The 19527-nt window shown below is 35.2% G+C and overlaps 1 protein-coding gene across 1 annotated transcript in view; it reads right to left on the bottom strand.

The window, feature by feature from the left end:
• Nucleotides 1-19527, bottom strand: part of HELZ (helicase with zinc finger) — a 72565-nt gene that overhangs the window by 32051 nt on the left and 20987 nt on the right. Inside the window, 5 exon segments of the mRNA XM_019474234.1 lie at nt 1495-1673; nt 8400-8504; nt 9038-9217; nt 11703-11833; nt 17391-17724. Coding sequence (XP_019329779.1) covers nt 1495-1673; nt 8400-8504; nt 9038-9217; nt 11703-11833; nt 17391-17724 — 929 coding nt within the window.

Raw genomic sequence — 19527 nt, 5'->3', positions numbered from 1 at the left:
AGTTCTGTATTCTGATAGCAACCAAAACTAGAAAAAAATCAGTATGGCTTATACAAATTAATTTCTAGCAACTACTAGAAACCAAACAAACAATTTTCAAACCCATCAAATGACCAACAGCGGCCAACTGATTGCCAGTGACATTAGCAGCAGCCCACAGATCTGCCTCTTTCTTCTGATACACGTGAAGTTAAACAAGTGTTTTACCTGAGCTCTCCTTATACCAAGAGCAAACATCTTTTTGCAGACCTCCCTCAATAGGTTTCTCAAATCTGAAAATCTTTTCATCACCATGAGGCTTGAAGAGCTTTGGACAATGACAACGAAAAGGACTTCCTCATGTACTTGAGTCCTATTAACTATTTTATATGCTAAATTTTCCATTAAAATTGCACACATACCTGAGCACTTTGCTGGTTATGGGCTTTAAGGAATGTAGGGGGGGAAAAAAGGAACAGAAGTTGAAGGAAAATTTAAATTCAATCTTACGATAATATCGGACCAAAAGGTTTCTTGAGGGGGGGAAATCTATGCACTGGATAACATGCACTTGAAAAAAACTGGGCCACAGTAGACTTATATTTTATGAAATGTAAATTCAGGATAGGTATAGAAGAGAAGTGGGTTTATATATTGATATATATTAAGGTTTAAAACAAAGTATTAGAGGACTTAGTATACCATCCAATTAAGATTATATACATAAAAATGCAGCAATTTTCTTTGGAAAACATTAATTTCATACAGCTGTACACACATTACTATGGCATGACTGTACACAGCTCATTGCCAAACAAAGCCGTTACACTTCCATCTAAAGACCTAAAAACATTTACCATAAATTCCATGTTAGTTTTCTCTATTGCAACAAATGCCTAAATGTAGCCATAAAAAATTAACCGTAACAACTTCTGTAAAGAAATTCCACGTTCTCCAAAAAGCAGATGGATTTCATTTGGAGATCAAGAAAACAATAAACCCTAAGCAACCTCTGCCCCCCAAAAAAATCAGTCTAATACATTTCAGTTTCAAAAACAACCCTAGAATTATCACCTTAACATAGCATGGGTTTGTATGTGTGGGAGTTGTTTGCACAGCTAAACAATTCACAAAACAAGAAAAAAAGCTCTCTGTGTGTATCTATGCTTACATGCTCCACTGAGTAATGACCTTAATAAGCATAATATTCAAAGTCAGAATCTCAAACAGAATTTTGCCTCCTGGATCTCAGAAACACCAGATCATAGATAGTACTGCTTCTTTATTTATTTTTTTTTTAAATAAGGAAAAAATAGAATAAGCAAAAGGTTAATTTGAATGCCAGCAATTTATAGCTTTGTAATAAACATTTATTCCTAAAGAAAGAGACCATTTTAAGATTATCATTGTTTACTTTATTTTTTAACAGTTCAAAGGATTGGGTAAGGAACTGAGACTGGTAAGAGGAAGATAATTCTCAAAGCATGGACACTTCTTGTTTAGAAATTATCTTACCTGGTTCAAGATCCAGTTGACATAGATACTGTGATGTATTTAAAGTAACAACTACTACTCGTTGCTTAAGAATGTCTTCTTTCTGTGGCATCTGAAAGGTGGAATGTGTGCTTGAAATCAAACAGTACTGATGCACAACTGGGTGGACAGTCTTTACCCAGCGATTTCTGAAATATACCCTAGAAAAGAAAAAGGGGGCTTATTTTCTATACAGTTTGAACACAGTGACAGCCTAATATTTCAAATGCTAGTATTCTGTTTTCTGATAAATAAAAGTAATCTTCAGGAAGCAAAACATCACAACTGTGCAGAATTACATGCTAAAATGTCTTGGATTTACCTTCCATTATTTGCTGCAGTGCAATACTACATACATGAACAGTTACCAAGGATTAATTCACACATGAAAATCTGTAAATTCTTCGTACATTTAAGTCCTGTGACCCTCACATCAATGTCTATTTCATTTTAAACTCTCAGTAAACTCATTTTAAAGAAATATTTCCTCAGCTGAAATATAAATATAGCCCGTAGTCTCGGAACTGACAGAGTTGCAGTGGTCTGCACATTTCATCAACTGCAGCCATAGAATCTTTAAAAAAAAAATTTCAAAGGACATTAATAAAACACTGTACTTCGTTTTACACATACTATCTGTCTTCTGAGTTCTAAGAGCCAAACAGGAAGTATATTCATCTTTTTATCATGCAGGGCCGTAATTATGATACACTGTATAAAAGAATGATAAAATAGTGCCAAAAAGGATGGCTAGAGTCTAAAATATCAGGACGTTGTCAGCAAAGCACTGGACTTCAAATATCTTTCCATGACACAAGACAATTTTAATCACCATATCATGAGATCAATGATGAATTTGTCTTAAAAAGTGATGAAATGTTACGGCCAGTCTAGCTAAATGGAAGAGGAACAAGGAAGACACAAAGAGTATGCCCCAGAAAACAGAGTACAGACAACTCCAGAGAGATACATAGAAATATATCAAACCACACTAGCTGAGGATCTGGGTAAAGATGTCAAAGGGCTTCTCTATGGAGTGTTCCTCAAAAATGTATCTGTATTAAGTAAGAACTGTGAATCTAAGGTGGAACCTTAAAACTACAGGAAACTATTGTGCAGATATTACTATTTAGAATTAAAGTTATTTTAATTTATTTCCAAAGCAAATTAAGATGAAATGATTTAAACTAATTTCAGTTCTAAATAGGGGATTTAATGCTGTTTGGTTTATCTATTCATTATTTATTTTCTTCTGATTAATTTCTCCTGTGCCCATATTACAAATGTCAAATCATTAATCAAATATTTGGAAAAGTGTAATTATGCACCCAAGTGCAAAACATGATTGCACTGGCTGGACTTTGGATATCACGTGTCCACCCACGTTTGAAAATTACAGCTCAGTTCCGTATAACGTGAGAGAAACAATTATTAGGATTATAATAAATTTGGTTTGTGAAAATACAATGTCCATTTTGGACAATAAGCACAAAATGAAATGCAAAGAGGTGCAAACACACTGCAGTATTCTGAATGGCTTTTTAATTTGACAACACAACCAACCAAAATTGACACTTTGTGACCAAAGGTAACTCCAGTTAAGACTGGGTTCAGCGCAGGAGCAAACAAAACACTCCTGAGTCATTCTTGAACAAGAACCTTCTAATGTCACCCCAATATATTTATTTCTTATCAGGCATCAAACTGATAAGATTTGATAAACTGTTATTACACCAATGTAACAACACAAAGTCACAGCCTAATAGCTAGAACAAGGTAGTAGGAGCAAGATAACCCCTGCTCGATTTATCCCAGCCATTTCAGTCAGCTTTTGTATGATTCAGCTTCTCAATCTTAACTGAGGGTAATACTTACCTACCATCTCACAGGAGTACTGTGAGTTTATAAATAATGAGTTTATTGTGAGTTTATGTTTGTAAAGCACTTTGAGATTCTTGGATGAAAGGTGCTATTGAAATGCAAAATATTATGGTTATTAGACATTATTATACCATGCACTGTCTTTTATTACAAAAATTCAACTATGTGTGACTCACAGATTGGCTGACAGCATTTCAAACTGCATTGCTGCTTACCCATTAATTTCTCTTATTTTGATGTGAGATCAAAAAGGTATCCCAGAGCTATTATTCACCACTGGCATAAAAACACTTGACAGATGCGACTACTTCAAAAATGTCGTGATATCAGTAAGCCACACAGAGCAAGGGATTTCTTTCTCAGGTGCAATTTGGGCTAATAAAATCTCCTGTAATTTCATTATTAGGTTTTTTTTCTTAAAGTTAAAGGAACCCATTACAAAAATGGGTTTTACCAGCTTAACACAAACCCTAACGTTTCACCCTGCAACATACCCTTAACTTCTGATTAAAGAAGTTTCACTGGCAGTGGAATTACTAGCAAATACATAGAGAACCCCATTGAAATGGAAATCCCAGAAGATTATAGATTAGGGACTCAATCTTCCGCAAACAAAAACACTGAATATATCCACTGTACTGACTAATGCTGGGTTAACAGGCACAGAATCTGCATGTCGCATGGAAATTCATACCACCTTTATTTCTAAATGTGGCATCTGGATATCTACCAACAGCAGCCTTCATTTCTGTGGACCTCTAGCCAATGAGCCAAAGAATGGAACAAACTGTCAGCTAACCTATCTATGTTTCCATCAGCTTTCTTTTTTGACATAATGGCTGGAAATTTGCCCAAATATTTCTATTAAATGTTAGTCAAATTGAGTATTTCCTAATCTTTCATGTTTTGCTTCCATTGATAAATTCCATCAAAGTATCAATTTGTACAATAGACTATTTGCAAAAGTAGAGAATTTATATCAGTAATTAAGATTCACAATCATTTCCTTGTTCATGTTTCAGGCTGGGATTGCACCTAAATCACTTAAAATACACTTCTAAAAGTTAATAAAGGGCAAGTCTAGAGTCAGAACCTCTGAGGGAGACTAAACAGAGTTTCATTTGCACTCCTGTCCTACAAAAGCAACTTCTACTTCTCATGACTCCTTACAACAGAGTGAACGGGGACTAAATTTAAGTTCTTCAAAACGTCTTTTCCCTGTTCTGAACTGGAAAACACCAACTCCTCCTAGTTCTTGATAAAAAAGCCAGGATTCTCCCTTCAGGCTGTGCTCCAAAGAACTCTTCTTGGATAAACTCCAATCCCAGCTCCTCAGATTTTGTGCAGTTATTTCTCACCTGAAATCCCTCAAGCAAAAGAACAAAGAAGCTTAGAGGAAAAAGAATCTAGCAGTCTCATTTCATGCCTCTGTTAAAAGACCATTAAAAAAAAAAAATCTAAGTAGTCCCAAGAAGCCTAAAGAAAACTTTAAAAGCACCTGATTTCCCTCTTCCATTTCTTTTGATCCACCTCCAAAGAGAGGCTCATTCTCACGAACAAGTATGTTCCTCGGGATGCAGAAAACATGTGAAGAACCTGTCTTACAACCTGAAAGTTAACTTTTTAAATCAATCTTCCTTTGAGTATGGCATAAGATAGAAGCTAGAGTTTCAACAAAAAAAGTAATTGGCTAAAGAGGCATTTATTTTACAAACTAACATTTGATAAGATAAATTAATACCATTTTCAGTATGAGAACTTTACTCCAGGCGATTTGGAAAAAAACAGTCCTTTAAAAACTGTTGGGTTTTTGTTTTGGGGTTGTTTTTTTCTAATTCAAACTCTGGTTTGCTCCGATTGATTAATTTTTATAGTCTGGGTATCTCCTGAAGCTAGTAGCCACATACTAAAGCTATCTGGTTTCAGGCCACATGCAGTACTTACATATGTATGTTATAATCAAAATATTTTAAAGATGAACTGGAGAGGTTGCAGCTGAGATATTTTAAACAGGATCAACTTATTTTCTGACATTGCTGAACTGATAGTCAGCAATAACATGTTTAGGAATAAATAAAAATATTAAAAATACAGATAAAAGCAGTATCAACCTCTTTCATTTTCCCCTAGTATTACATACAAAACCAGCGTATGGATACAACTAAATTTGAAATACACAAGTAAAATAATAGTAATAAACAGTAGATACCTCAATCACTGTATGCCCAGAAACATACAGAGAAACTGCTGCTATCTGCTTCCTAGGTCTTGACTGGAGTTTTCAGGAGACGGTGATAATCTGAAGTATCTAGCTACAGTGCCTGCCTCAGCAGCCTGCCTCCTGAAGACTCTAGCAGTTGATGGAGAGAGACAAGCACTTCCACAGAGTAAAAGGGTATACAAATTAGGAGCCAATTACTACCTCTTACTGCTCTGACTCACCGTCTAAAGGTGCCTGCTTCTCCACACTTAAAATCAAGTGTCTTAGCACCTAACAGAAGCACTTAATCGAAGGCTCTTTCCTCCTAACTGTAGGTTAGGGTTGGTTTTTTTTCTTTCAGAAACACTTCTGCATTAATTTATATAAGTATAACAAAAATGTTTCAATGTCAAGTTTCTTCAGTAAGAGTCAGGTTTTGGAGCGTGCCCCTAATACAGTTGAATCATCTAATCAAACCCAGGGGCATTTTTTTTTTTCTGGGTACAGATTTGTTTATGGGCATCAAGACTACGAGAATTTGGCCTTCAGGCTTCACTGGTATTTTATTTAGGTGCAGAACTTAGACTCAACATAAATTCTCAGCGTTCATTCCGACTGCATTTTCCAAAGGGCATAGAAAGTTATTTTGTTAAGAAAAAGTATGAATTTATAACATGATATTTAAACAAAAAAACCCCAAACTCTAGGCTTCAAACTTTTATGTCGCATCATTGACAAGATAATTTATTTAGTGTACATCTCAGCCACAGAAATTTACAGAAATACTTACACAGTTCTCAGTACTCAGTCAATGTTAAATAATTAAGCTTCCCTTCTTTAAAAACAACATAAATATTATGGTGCTCCCCACTAAGCTATGGAAACATTTTTAGCAAGGATACTATTCAGCCAACTCATCACTTGCAGAGTAAATAAGGAAAAAAAAAAATCTAAAGCAAACCGTTCAGCCATTTAGAAACACATCAAACTCTGCAAGTAGCACATCCAACTTTGATAATTAACTGCTTCTACTCCACTTGATGTTTCCTTTAAAATACTGCAAGAGGCTCAGAGCACCCTCTTTAAACTAATAGTAATGATTTTAATTTGAAAATATATCTTGACACGAGTCAGTAAGAAAGGTAAGAGATCCATAAGTGATTTTATGCTAGGAGTCTCCCATAGCTCTAGCTTTCAATTCAGATAAATTGACCTTTAACTCCTGCCAGACCAGGTCGACATGCAGTTAGCTTTCAAACATATGCTTCTCAATTATATGTAATATTTTTTATTTGAAAACATACATACTTGTGGATCCATACTTGTGGATCCATAAATATAACTACACAATTCCAGAGGTGCCGCCATTTTCTAAAACTAACTTTTCATAGAGGTATCATGACTATTTGAACAACATCATACAATCCACAGCAGCACCTTCTGAAGGATTCATAACAAATACTATGACAATTATACTTAAATTCAAACATTCAGTGACTTTTAAGTTGTGTGCTGTAATTTTCTTGGCAAATATATATATATATATTTTAACCATAAGAAAAATATCACTTTTGTTTATGTATGTTTTTCATAAGTATTTCTGAGACTGGACTATACAGTTGAATACAGCACATAAAAGAAGGTAGCAAAAGCCTGGAAACCACAATAAAACTGCATTTAACTTTAACTCCTTGCTCTGTTAAATCACGCTTCAATATTCCCAAAAGTGTCAATTAGACACATTTTTTTTTCCCCACCACAAAATTAAGACACCATAATGCTTTTCATCACAAAGTGCTTTACAAATCACCTTAAGACAATCTGTGTTAAAATACAACGGGATCAAAGGTAACTTCAAAAATAAGCTGCTGCCTTTTCCTTGGCCAGACCTTCAGTGTCTATAAAACGTCACATGGCAACTAAAGCCAGCAAACCTAAGAGAATTTACACCTGTTGTAAATCTAGCCCTTCCACATAACTTCATTGGCTTTACTGACATTGCATAAAATATAAGTCCAAGATGGCTTTTAATAGCTAGTAAGTAAACATACAGTGTCATTTTCTTGGTAATATAATAAACTCACACACCGGCATTCAGAGAATGATGCCCATAATTTAAAAAAAAATATATACCAAGCTAGCAGTATACATCATATATTGTGATTACTGCACAAAATATTCCCAGGAGCGGGTTTCTGCCCATAAATAAATCCTCCTTAACTATTTCTATGCAAGTTTACCCTCCTTGCTCTTAAAGTTTCCACCTCTTCTTCATTTGTTTCCTTAACTGATTTCCACAAAATACCCACGGTAAGTACATTTAACCACATATACAATGACTTCAAACTGACTTATCAGAAGAGGCCAAACTACTTTCACATGATTCTCTAAATATGTAGCTCCTATGACATCAAAATTTTTCTTCAAAAAGCCAGGTGAGTAGCCCCAGTTTCCAAATTATCATTGTAAGTGTGAGTCAAAATTTTCTGGAACTAAAATACAATTCAAGTTCATTTTATTTTATCATAGTAGCTTTTAGAGGAGCATATCAAAAGTTTGCTCATTAGGAAAGACACATTTATCAATAGAATAATAAAAGCTTAAAAAAGGATGTCTTTATTTTTATTTAACAAATGACCCAAAATTACGTTGACAATGTTTCACGTTCCTTTTAGTCTATGTTTTTAAAAGCACTGCTGGTAACGCCAATATGCTTTTATGTTTTAAAAGTTCTTTAACCTTTTTTATAGACACCTTTTCTTAAGAATAGTATTTTATAGATACATAATAAGCCTTAAAAAAATACCTGAGAGGTCTTGCCTGGGGATTGCCTGCTTCTACATATGGATGTAAATAATCCTTTATGTAGAGATCAGCAGCACTATTAGAATGGGTGCAAATGAGAATCCTGCTGGAATAAATGGTGCAAATAAAAAAGCAATGAAGAAACAGAAAACAATTCAAAGCAGTAGAATACAAAAAAAAGGAAACAGTGGCCATCTTCCTGCACATCTGTCTTAATGAAACTAGTCACTAACCTACTGTAGTTTGCATGATTCAGCCCCTTAACTCAAATCCTTCAGTTATGAAAAGATTTAAAGTTCAAACAGTTTTTCAATAATTATTTTGTGATTATTAATCTAGACTTGATTTTAAGTAAGGAACAGCTTTTATTATCTAGCATACTGCAAAACTTTCCGTGTCGAGCAAATCACAGTCATTCTACATATTGTCAATTTTAATTAGTTTTGTTCTAAATGGAAAATACAGGCTAAGACTATAAAATTACTTTATCATTCAAAACAATGACGGATGGCTTGGGTTTTGTTTGTTTTTAAGCTGGATGGAAATTACTATATTTCTACCTTTCACTTGAATTTAAGTAAAAAAAGTACATCATCTCTGCTAATCAAGTATCGCTCTATATTTAGTGCCCCATCTCACCTAGTATCCTGTTGTTGGAGTATGTGCTTGACTGCCTGAGCCAGAGTGAACGTTTTTCCCGTCCCATAGGGACCGATGATAAGAACAGGAGGCAGTTGTATTGAAAGTGGAGTAGTGATAGCCAGAACAGCCTCTTTCTGCTTAGCATTTAGTCGAGGGTCCAACTGCTCATCCCATTGTCTGTACAAAAGGAGGCAACAGAGTTTAAAAACAGAAGCTATGACAATCTGCTGTCAGTTCGAAATGAAATGAGGTAAGATTTCAAAAGCTTTAAAGAAATTAAAGAGTCTATATGCTGCTGTATTGATTGTGTCATTCTGAGGCACACTGAAACAAATCAACAAATCTAGCCAAGCAATCACATGCTTTAATCACAAAACTTTGATAATATTTGCAATAAATCAGTTGGGGGTTGTTTGGGTTTTTTTTTTTCCCAAAGGAATCTAACCACTTCTCAATTTACATTATCTCACCTAACAATAATTAACCTGCATAGTACACATTTTAGAAAAAGTATATGCTGCACCATCACCTGATAACAAAAGCAAGTAGACATACAATGATCTTCTACTATTACTATGCAAAATGTAACATTACTTATGTTTCTTCCCTGCAGTATTTACATTGTCAACTTTAAAAGTCAACAGTTATACAATCCCAGGGCTTGGTAAAAATTATCTACGATGAAATTCAATACCAAATAAAAAACTAATGGCTACCAGTTAACTACAAACTTCTCTTTACTTTTTTTGAGATCATTAAGGCACATACCTCTAACGGGAAAGCAGTCTAAAAAAAAAAAAAAAAAAAAGGATTTTTGCTGTAACCAGCTAGTGATACCAGCATTAAGAGGAAGATGTTTTCAGAAAATTCCAATGAGCATAAGAGGTTAAAGATTGGTAGACACAGTTTTTAATATTCCCACTGACAGATTCAAAAGTAGACATGCATAGTAAAAAACACCTGTCACTGCTGCACATATGGCCATACTTTAGTAATGTGATCTGCTTTGGTACAAGCACCATGCTTCTTACAGACTGGGAAAGTTTCTATTCAGTAGTAGTTAGCAACAGGGAGTAAAATCAAGAGGGAACTGACTGAATTCCTAACTTTTAAGACAGCTATGAACAATAAGCTGGCAGGAGACTCTAGGAAATACTGGAAATTAATAAGGATGTAAAACAAAAATAGAAGAAAAACAGAGGGACAGACAGTTCTGAGTCAGTCAGAAGTACTGAATCTCAAGGTAGGGCAAACAAAGCCACCAGATGGAAAAAAACATGTTCATTACACTGACTTAAACTCAACTACAACCATTATATATATCCTTTATGTGTATTAAAAAAATATAAAACCATTATACAAATAAATTATATCAACTACAACCGATATGTAAATTTCTGTAAACATAAATTTCCCAACATAAAACAAAGTTCTAACTTACTTGACTTACCTTCTTATTGAAATCACTGCTTACTTCCAAACTATCCCTAAACACTATTTCCTTGTAAGATTCACTCAAAACTTAACTAAGTCAGTGAAAAGATCGTCATTGACCTCCATTAGCTTTGTAGTATAACTCTATGCAAAACCCATTCCCTTCTTTCTGCCTTTACTGTCAAAGCTTTGCCGAATGCAGCATCCTCACCCAGAACACTGCTCCCACCCTTTTATCGTCTCTGTTCTTCCTACACTTCCAAAGATAAACTAAAATTTTTCCAGTAATTTTTGTCTTACATTATCTCGCTGTCTCAGGTTTCTGGCCAGATCACTTTCCCTTTAATCCTTGAGCTATCTTCTGATTTGTACTACATCACAATCACACTCTTAATTCTCACCTTCAAGACACCACATGACTCCTCGCATGCTGTACGGGCTATCAGTTCCACATACCTCTCATTTCCCTGGTTTCTAAGTACAGAAACCTCATGCCTCTTTTATCCTTCCCTACGCAGCAAGAATACTGACCATATTCCCTGAGCAACTCAGCCTGACATTTCTCTTCCCTAAGTTTCCTCTTCAAGACAAACTATTTTCACTGCATCACTGCATCAGCCTTAAGTTTCCTTAAAAGTATTTATATAACATTGGGGTTTATATTTCATAAAGGGAACTGTAATACATGTATACAAAGAATCTCAGGACCGCTTGCAAGTGCAACGCTGGTCCTTCCAAGACTCATTCCCACACTTTTCCTAGTCACCCCCCTCAGTGATATGTCCAAATTTGGGCTCATTGCATCAAACTTTGAAAGTACTAATGGACCACTCCTTGCAAATAGAAATCTGCATGCTTGAGAACCTGCACAGCAAACTCCTTGTAACTGGTATTTACATTCCTATAAAGCATCATGCGTATTTTCAGCGAAGAACAGCAGAACAGTAAATAACAATAGCAGATTTGTTTTCTACAACTACAATACAACTGCAATGCCTATTTCCCAGCTCAACCGCAGGGAAAACCAATCAACAGATTCTAGTCCTTAGAGGACCACTTTTCTTGCTTTATTTAGAACAGTTTCACTCCCTTCTCTGAACCATCCTCGCCATTAATGAAGAGCAAGGCATGTTTCTTGTTCTAGGGCAGATTTCAGCCATCTGTTATGAGAAATTCAGTACTGCATTACCATACAATCTTTGATATTAAAGTGTTTGTATTCTTGTACCTGTTGGGACTCCAGGGTATGGTGGGAGTCATGCTGACATCTGGAAACAAAATACTGTTGTCCTTAATCCTGTCCAAGGCATAATGCATTTCACAGAGGGGTAAGCGATTTAACTGAAACTGAAGTTCAACCTGCAGTACAAAATAAATGAGTAAATGAAGACGTGAACCAAAAATTATTACTTTAGAAAACACTCGTTAGACTTTGCTGCGTATGATACATTTTTATCTTCCTGCAAACTACTGACTCTCAGAAGAAAACAGCAAATATCATTCAATCAATTTGCAATAAAATTAACTTGCTCCTTTGTTTGTTTTGAAGCAAAGATAAATACCACATTTTCTCTAATGTAATTTTGTTGTTTGACTTTTAAGATTAGGTTCCACTGTATTTTCAGAAAAAAATTAAAGGGAAAACATTCTTGGAATTATTTTTTGAATACAAAAAATACTCCTGGAAAATATTACTGTCCTAAAACACTGTTTTTACAAATATAAGCTTCCATCCCTTATTGTAACAACAACCTCGAAAAAGTGACAAGCCAGAAATTTTTACGGATCAACAGATGACATAAATCAGATGTGTGACCAGCAGAGATAAACCCCAAACATTATTTATTTCTAGTCAAACATTCTGGAATAATATAACGTCATTTATGTTCAATTATTAGGACTCTCCAAAAGCAAATTTCTAACAATTAGTTACTTATCAGTACATACATTTCTTTGTTCTATTACTTGTTTTTTAATGCTAGTAAATAGAAGATAATGCCATCAAAATTCTGGTACAAAGCCAGAAACAAAATGCAGAGCACATTAACATCCCTGATTAAATTCAGACCTGAACAATGGATAGTGAAATTAGTTTATACATACATTTACTAAAAAAGCAAAGAGAAAAATACATTCTAAATTTGAACAGGAGATAAAAGCAGCTCCTGAGGAAACAATTCATAAAAACAGTTTACTCAGATTATCATTTACACATATTTAAATTTGCAATTATTAATCTCTCCAAAAACAAATGAATCTGATCAGAGCACTGCGCCAAAGAACTACATGTTAACAACTAACACAGAAGCCTTTATACAAGATTTGACACAGATTTGCACTAATATAAAACAGCATAAAACCACCCAAAGCTGCTGAAGAACTTCAAGTGACTGACATACATTTTTAGTTTTTTTTCAAAGCATTGCTATCTATCACTAAATATTTATGTAATTACTGTGCTACGGCTCTAATGAGCATTTGTGATTAAGTAAGAGTAAATAAGTACCTTTGAGATTTACAATGTGAGCATGCTTACAAACAGGCAGACAAATCACTGCAACCTGTCTGGGAAAGTACCCCTCATTTACCTGGAAAGCATACCAGTAATATTTAAAATTTCTATGGTCATCTTCACTGATAGCTTTCACAACCACCTTACAGAAGCTGGTTCTGTACTACCAATTAACAAATGAGAAAAATAAAAACAGAGTGAAGACGAGCTGAAGCTGGTACATCAGCACCATCACACCGCTGAAGAGATGGGGCAAAGCTGCGGTCATCCCAGAGAAACGCCACAGAGGTGACACAGTCATTCTAAAGGTACCCCCATGCCCAAAGCAAAAATCTGGTCTCAGATCCATTCATTTTCTCCTCTAGCACTCACTGATTCTCTATTAGTCAGTCCGTTATTACTTAATAATACTTTAATCTCATGATAATTATTGCTACCAACCAGAAAGTTCAACAAACACAAAGCAATACTAGAATATATTTTTGTAATTATCTTTTCTGACAATTTATATGAAGACTTTAAAAAGTCCTTGTCAGCTAAAATAAGTTTTCCTTATATACTACAAACAAAAAAACAATTTGTTGTATTAAAGATCCCTGTGGTTATCAAAACAAGACAGCAAACTTGGGGGTAAAAAAAAAGGAAAAAAAAATGAGTTAGAAAGCTGACAACCACTTCTCTAAACACGACAGGCCTCATTCAAAGCCATATAAACTTCTCTCATGAACCTTCTCCTATGGAGGAAAATTCCTCCTATGGAGGAATAATTTAGCCTTCTAGATTTAACTACTTGTTGGACCTGACACTCCTTTATCTGCCCACAAAGTCACTTCCTACCATAGGGATCACACCTGTAAAAACCCTCTCGTGCACCAGTAATGTTTACTACTTGAAGATCATCTCCTTCAAAAGGATTTGCAAAACACAGCTCTTAGCATTTTCTTTTTTCTAGTTTATTTAAATATTACACTGTTCATATTATTAGGTAGCATGTGAAATCAACACTAGCTTTGCTGTAAATAAACAATGTTTGCGTGTATCAGTGCAGAATGTAGCCATTAACTTTCATTCTCTGGCAGATATGAAGACCTTAAATATTCATCTTGACTATCACATTTTACAGCAAGATGCATAACCATAACTCTGAAGAAAAGGGCAGTAACAAATCTGCACAACATTAAGCATGGAGTTCACTACAGTGATTGTAACTGCTAGGACAACTTTTTTTAAATAGGACACATTTAATAATTTTTTTTTCCCCACTGTTCCACCGTGTAGTTTATGCCTATCCACTACCTTAGCAAACACCCTGGTCTTGAAAAGCAGTGTGGTTCAGCACTTGCCAGGAATGAGAGCGCCAGCTCATCCTGCCCAAAGGGCACCTCCAGCTGCCTTCCAAAGCTCTGTCCTACCCACCTCTAGCCAGTGCCAATTGGTCTGCCCAAGAACGTCCCGCAGGTGTTTGGAAAAGACTGCCACACAAATGGCAATGGTCCCAACCTCACAGTTTGATCTATACAGGAAAAATATCTTTCCTCAGACAGATGCAAGGCTAACAAAAGACCACCCAATATAACAATGATAATTTAAATGCAGAAAAATTGTGATGCTCATCTGAGCGACGCTTTAATAGCCCCTTCTGGGAGTCCAAGCAAGGTGCCTAGCATTAAATACCTCTTATTATTTACCTGCATTCACCACTTTCTTTAACAGCTTGTGATTTGTTTTGTTTTTAATCCAGTTTGGATTTAATCAAATATTGTATTTGCTGTTGCAGAGTACTGAATGAGGCCATCTGTGAAGGAGAGGCATGTAACCTGCTTTAAGATATATTCCGTAATATGAAAACAGTGGGAAAGGAAGTAATCCATTGCCAGTTTCACAGAAGAGGACACAGAACAGAGTAACCACTCCAAAAATAACACAGTCGCATGTTAGATTGGCCACCAAAAAGAGCAGCGGCCAAGGGGGTTTAAAGCACCAGTTCACCCCATCCCACCTTCATGAATGGTGCACTTGATAAAAGCAGAATTGCGTATTTATTATAGTTAAGCCAGGACAACAGGCAAACAAGCGATCAGGAAACTTCCAAGATGAATTATTAGAAGAGAAAAGGAAGCAGACCACCTAATTTATCCAAAACCTACAGAAATAAAAGCAATTTTGTCAATGTTTAAGAATCACATAGGGAATACTAACTCCCTTGAAGACAACAGCAATATTTCCAGCATCTTTAATAAAAACACTATACATCCAAATTACAACATCCTCAGTTCTAACCTGAGGATCCCTTTCCAAATTTTCAGTTAATACTTAATCAGAAAAAAATTGCCCCACAATTAAAATTCATTAAAATATAGGTAGCACTTTAAGGATTTGACCACCAGTCAAATATGTATGTAGTACTGTATATGTATGAAGTACTAAACAATTTTACAAATAACTTTAGGACCCAATTTTTAATGCACAATAGATTTGCTGCCTCAGGCGAAGTTTTATAAGACACTCAAAGAAAAGTAAGTCAGTTACTGAAGGCCCAGCTCATTTTGCATTCCAGTGGAGTTTCTTATAGAGTCAATTAGTAAGTTTAATTATTGTTTTAAGAAAACAAACACAAAGCCAAGAGCCCAGAACAGCATAAGTTTTCCCAGACCAATTATCCATGTTAAATTAAGACATCAGGATTCTTGCATATGTTTCCCCAAAACAAAATGAATGGGAGGAGAATCATTTGGTTAAAATGCATTCATTTCAAGCAATTCCAGTGACCTTAATTTGATGTTATTTCTGTTTGGTAACAAGATCAATCAGCAGGTCTACAGCAGACACATACTGGAGATGGGTGAGGAGAAGACAAAGAGCTTTGTCTTCCCTTACATGCATTTACATCTAATGCACTATCTTGTCAGCAAACTACACAATATTTAAAAAAAAAAAAAAATCCTCACCCATTTCATGTTAACTGCAAAGTAAACAAAAGCCTGATCTTACTGCCAACACAATTTTCTCTAGCAAAAGTGTTATAACTCCTCATTTTGTGACTGAAAGCCTCCAAGACAGATAAATATCTGTCTTGGATTAGTGTCAGCAGAGTGAGAGCCATGGAGGCAAGTATTCTCATTCTGAAACACAGGATATATATAATAAAAGTATTTATTCACTTCCTCATGCCTCCATCTACCAACCCTCATCATCTTCATCAAGGAAATACTGTAAGTTGAAGACTTTTCCACTGAAGGACAATATTCCTTTTGTTCTGATATGGGCGCAGAAAGCGGCACAAGGACCATTCATAACCTCAACACCTTATTAAAAATTAATCTCACCTCAGGGCTAGGAACAAATAGTGGAATCCACATTGACACAAACAAAAAGAATGAAAAGATACAAAAAGAATGAGAAGATACAAAATAAAGAGTCCAAGATGCAAGTTATCCAAGACTGAGTTCTAGCTGGCTATGTCAAGAGCAGCAGAGATTTTTTTTTTTTCTTTTTCTTTTTCGGGGAAAAAACACAGGAATAGAAAACCCCCTCCTTTGACTTCATAAAGAAAAGACATTGACACAAACAAAAAGAATGAAAAGATACAAAAAGAATGAGAAGATACAAAATAAAGAGTCCAAGATGCAAGTTATCCAAGACTGAGTTCTAGCTGGCTATGTCAAGAGCAGCAGAGATTTTTTTTTTTTCTTTTTCTTTTTCGGGGAAAAAACACAGGAATAGAAAACCCCCTCCTTTGACTTCATAAAGAAAAGGTTCCTGTGGTGAGTATGGCTATGATGGACAGAACGACAGAAGCCACATCAGAGAGACTAAGCTGGAGAAAAGTCCAGGCAGCAGGAGGAAGCAATATATTCAGTGGTTTTAGAATGAGAGGGGAGAGGATGGGTAAGTCTGGTGGAAGAAAGCCCATGAACTACCCACAAACACCTACCTGCAGGAAAATAAAAATAAGACAAAGCTTTCCTTTAGAAGTCCATAGAAAGAGGGCTTTGTATTTGAACCAGAGACGTAAAAACAATGTCCAAAACAACTTACAAATCACACTCTCAAAACCATGAGATATACAAGCAAAAATCTGCAAGCAATGTCCTACCATCTCAGAAGAATTTTGCCAGAAATGAAATTCATTAAAATGTATTTTTGTAACAATTCTAAAATATTAATTTATTTTCCAAATAATGACTCATACATACAATACACACGCACACACAAATATATACATGTACATTTATGTATAAAAAGATTTCACCTATCTGAAATTCTCATCCGCACTCTGCTTTCTGTGTTTGATGATGAATAATAAAATTCCTTTTCATATCTTCAAGCAATTATTTTGGGTGGAGCCAAAACAGACACAACGCAAACAGTTCCCATAACAAAACCATTGCCACTCAGACTTACCTGCATTTCACAATCTGCCCGAAGATTAAGTTCTTCGCAGCATTCCCTGGATACCCTCAAGAAGATATAATCCTTTGTTTTCTCCTCAATAGCTGCTTCATAAACCTTCTCTTTGGTTCCTTGGGTCTGTGCTGACTTCTCTTTAGTGACAGGCAATAAATAAACAGCATTGACTTTGGTCATCACCAGCCGTCCAGCCAAAGTGTCTTCCGAAAGCGTTTCAGTGAGCTTAAAGCGGCCAAAAAGTTGTCCGTTTTGGGCATACTTTGCACCTCCAGAAACACCAGTGAGCATGAAGCTTGCTACAATCTGCAATTGCACTTTTATGTTGAACCTAAGTAAGAAAGCATCAAGTCAGTGCAGAAAAATGCTCTCAGATTCAGAAATTTCGTGCATTCAGACTGAAGATTCACTGCTTTACATTCTAAATGTATAACTTTTAAACATAAACAAGTATAGCCAAACTGGCCCTTCATAAGTACATAGCTGTCGAACGTTTATACATTTTCCTTTTGATTATAGCCTATAAAACAGATATTCAAAAGAATCAAGATCTATGAAGCTTAAAAAAGGAACCCGCACAAAAAAGAATCAAATACTAGATTTTCTGAGACCAAAATAAGTTTAGGGTGAATTAAGAGTTGCTGTGCATGTTCCAAATCAGTAAAAATTTCTATTTAAATAGTTTGTAAGCTTATGTTAGGTATTCAAGGAGACACATGCAGGCAAAGAACAAAGTAAGATTTCTATTTATTTCATCTATCTCTTCCAGGCTGCACACCAAAGATGGTAATCTACATCTTAAAAGGTAAATGGTAATATACCCATAATTCAGAAGGATTGATTAAAATGCCTTGAAAAAAAATCAGAATGTAGGCCTTAAAATGAGATAATTTTATTTGAAATGAAGGAATAGCATCACAGGCTCAGCCATATAAAACATCTATCCACAGAATTCCTATTAGCAGCAAGCTCCTCCTGTAATCAGAGATGTAACAAATTCATTCTTTGTAGTTACCATTTTCTAGAAGTCACATGCATAACACATTAAAGTGACTTATTAGCACACTTTATTGACTTCTCACCAATACATAGTAATCTCCTCCTAGAGTGTTTGGGTTTTTTTAAACAGATTGCTTCAACCTGGTTTTAAAAAGAACAAAAGGGGAAAAAAAGTCTGTCACACTAACAATATTCAGTTCTCTTCTCATCAGCAACTTTTTCCTGAATTTGCAACAAATTACAGAAAAAAAAAAAGTATAAACCAAAGGTTTTCATAAATGAAATAAAATTTCTTGGAGAAAACCTCACTTTCTTATAATACTTTTCATACTCATACTATTTTTATTTGATCTGTTCTTCTTATAATTCCTATTTTAAGCTAATAAACTGGTAATTTATCATTTAAGCCCTGTAGTGTCAATAATCATAAGCCTCTAAACAATAAAATCCAACATTTTAGCTCACGTGGTAATTAAACATCTACCAAGCCAATCAAATATTTCTTTTTCATAACTGGCAAATCATGAGTCTTACACAAAAATTGCAAGTTTGCCCCCTTGTGGTAATGGTTGCTTCTTTACATAATATGGGCATTAAGTCAGAACCAAATTTCACTCCTCCACTCTCAAAAAGCAAGAGATGTCTTCTTACTGAACACGGATTTGTTCAGTTCATCAGTAACCACAAAGGTTACTGCACAAGCTACAGTTAAAGCAATCACTCAAAAGCATGTACTTCAGGGAGCACACTAGAATTAAATGTAATCCTTCCTTCCCATTTCCACACATGCTAAAAACAAAACAAAAAACAAGCTTTCTTCTATACAACTGCTGCACTATTCCAAAGCAGCTATCAGCAAGTTAGCAACATCTAAAACAGCTCATATCTCATTCAGGTGATTGTTAAAATACTATATAAAACATTTAACACAGTAACCAAGAGCTCAGCATTGTTACTAAGATACAATCACATGCTATTGTGAATTTATTTTGTTAAAACATTCCTAAAGTTGAATCCTTATGCTACTGAATATGCATCAGCTCATTCTCAAATTCGGACTTGTAAAAATGTGCTGGAAGACAGTATTACTGCCATTCTGAGACAAGGCACAAGTTAGTGTCTTTATAAATGACTA

This window comes from Aptenodytes forsteri, unplaced genomic scaffold (genome assembly GCF_000699145.1).
Source record: "Aptenodytes forsteri isolate BGI_AS27 unplaced genomic scaffold, ASM69914v1 Scaffold153, whole genome shotgun sequence".
Classification (NCBI taxonomy): domain Eukaryota; kingdom Metazoa; phylum Chordata; class Aves; order Sphenisciformes; family Spheniscidae; genus Aptenodytes; species Aptenodytes forsteri.
The sequence above is the reverse complement of the archived record's forward strand: the minus strand, read 5'-3'. Positions and strand labels throughout refer to the sequence as shown.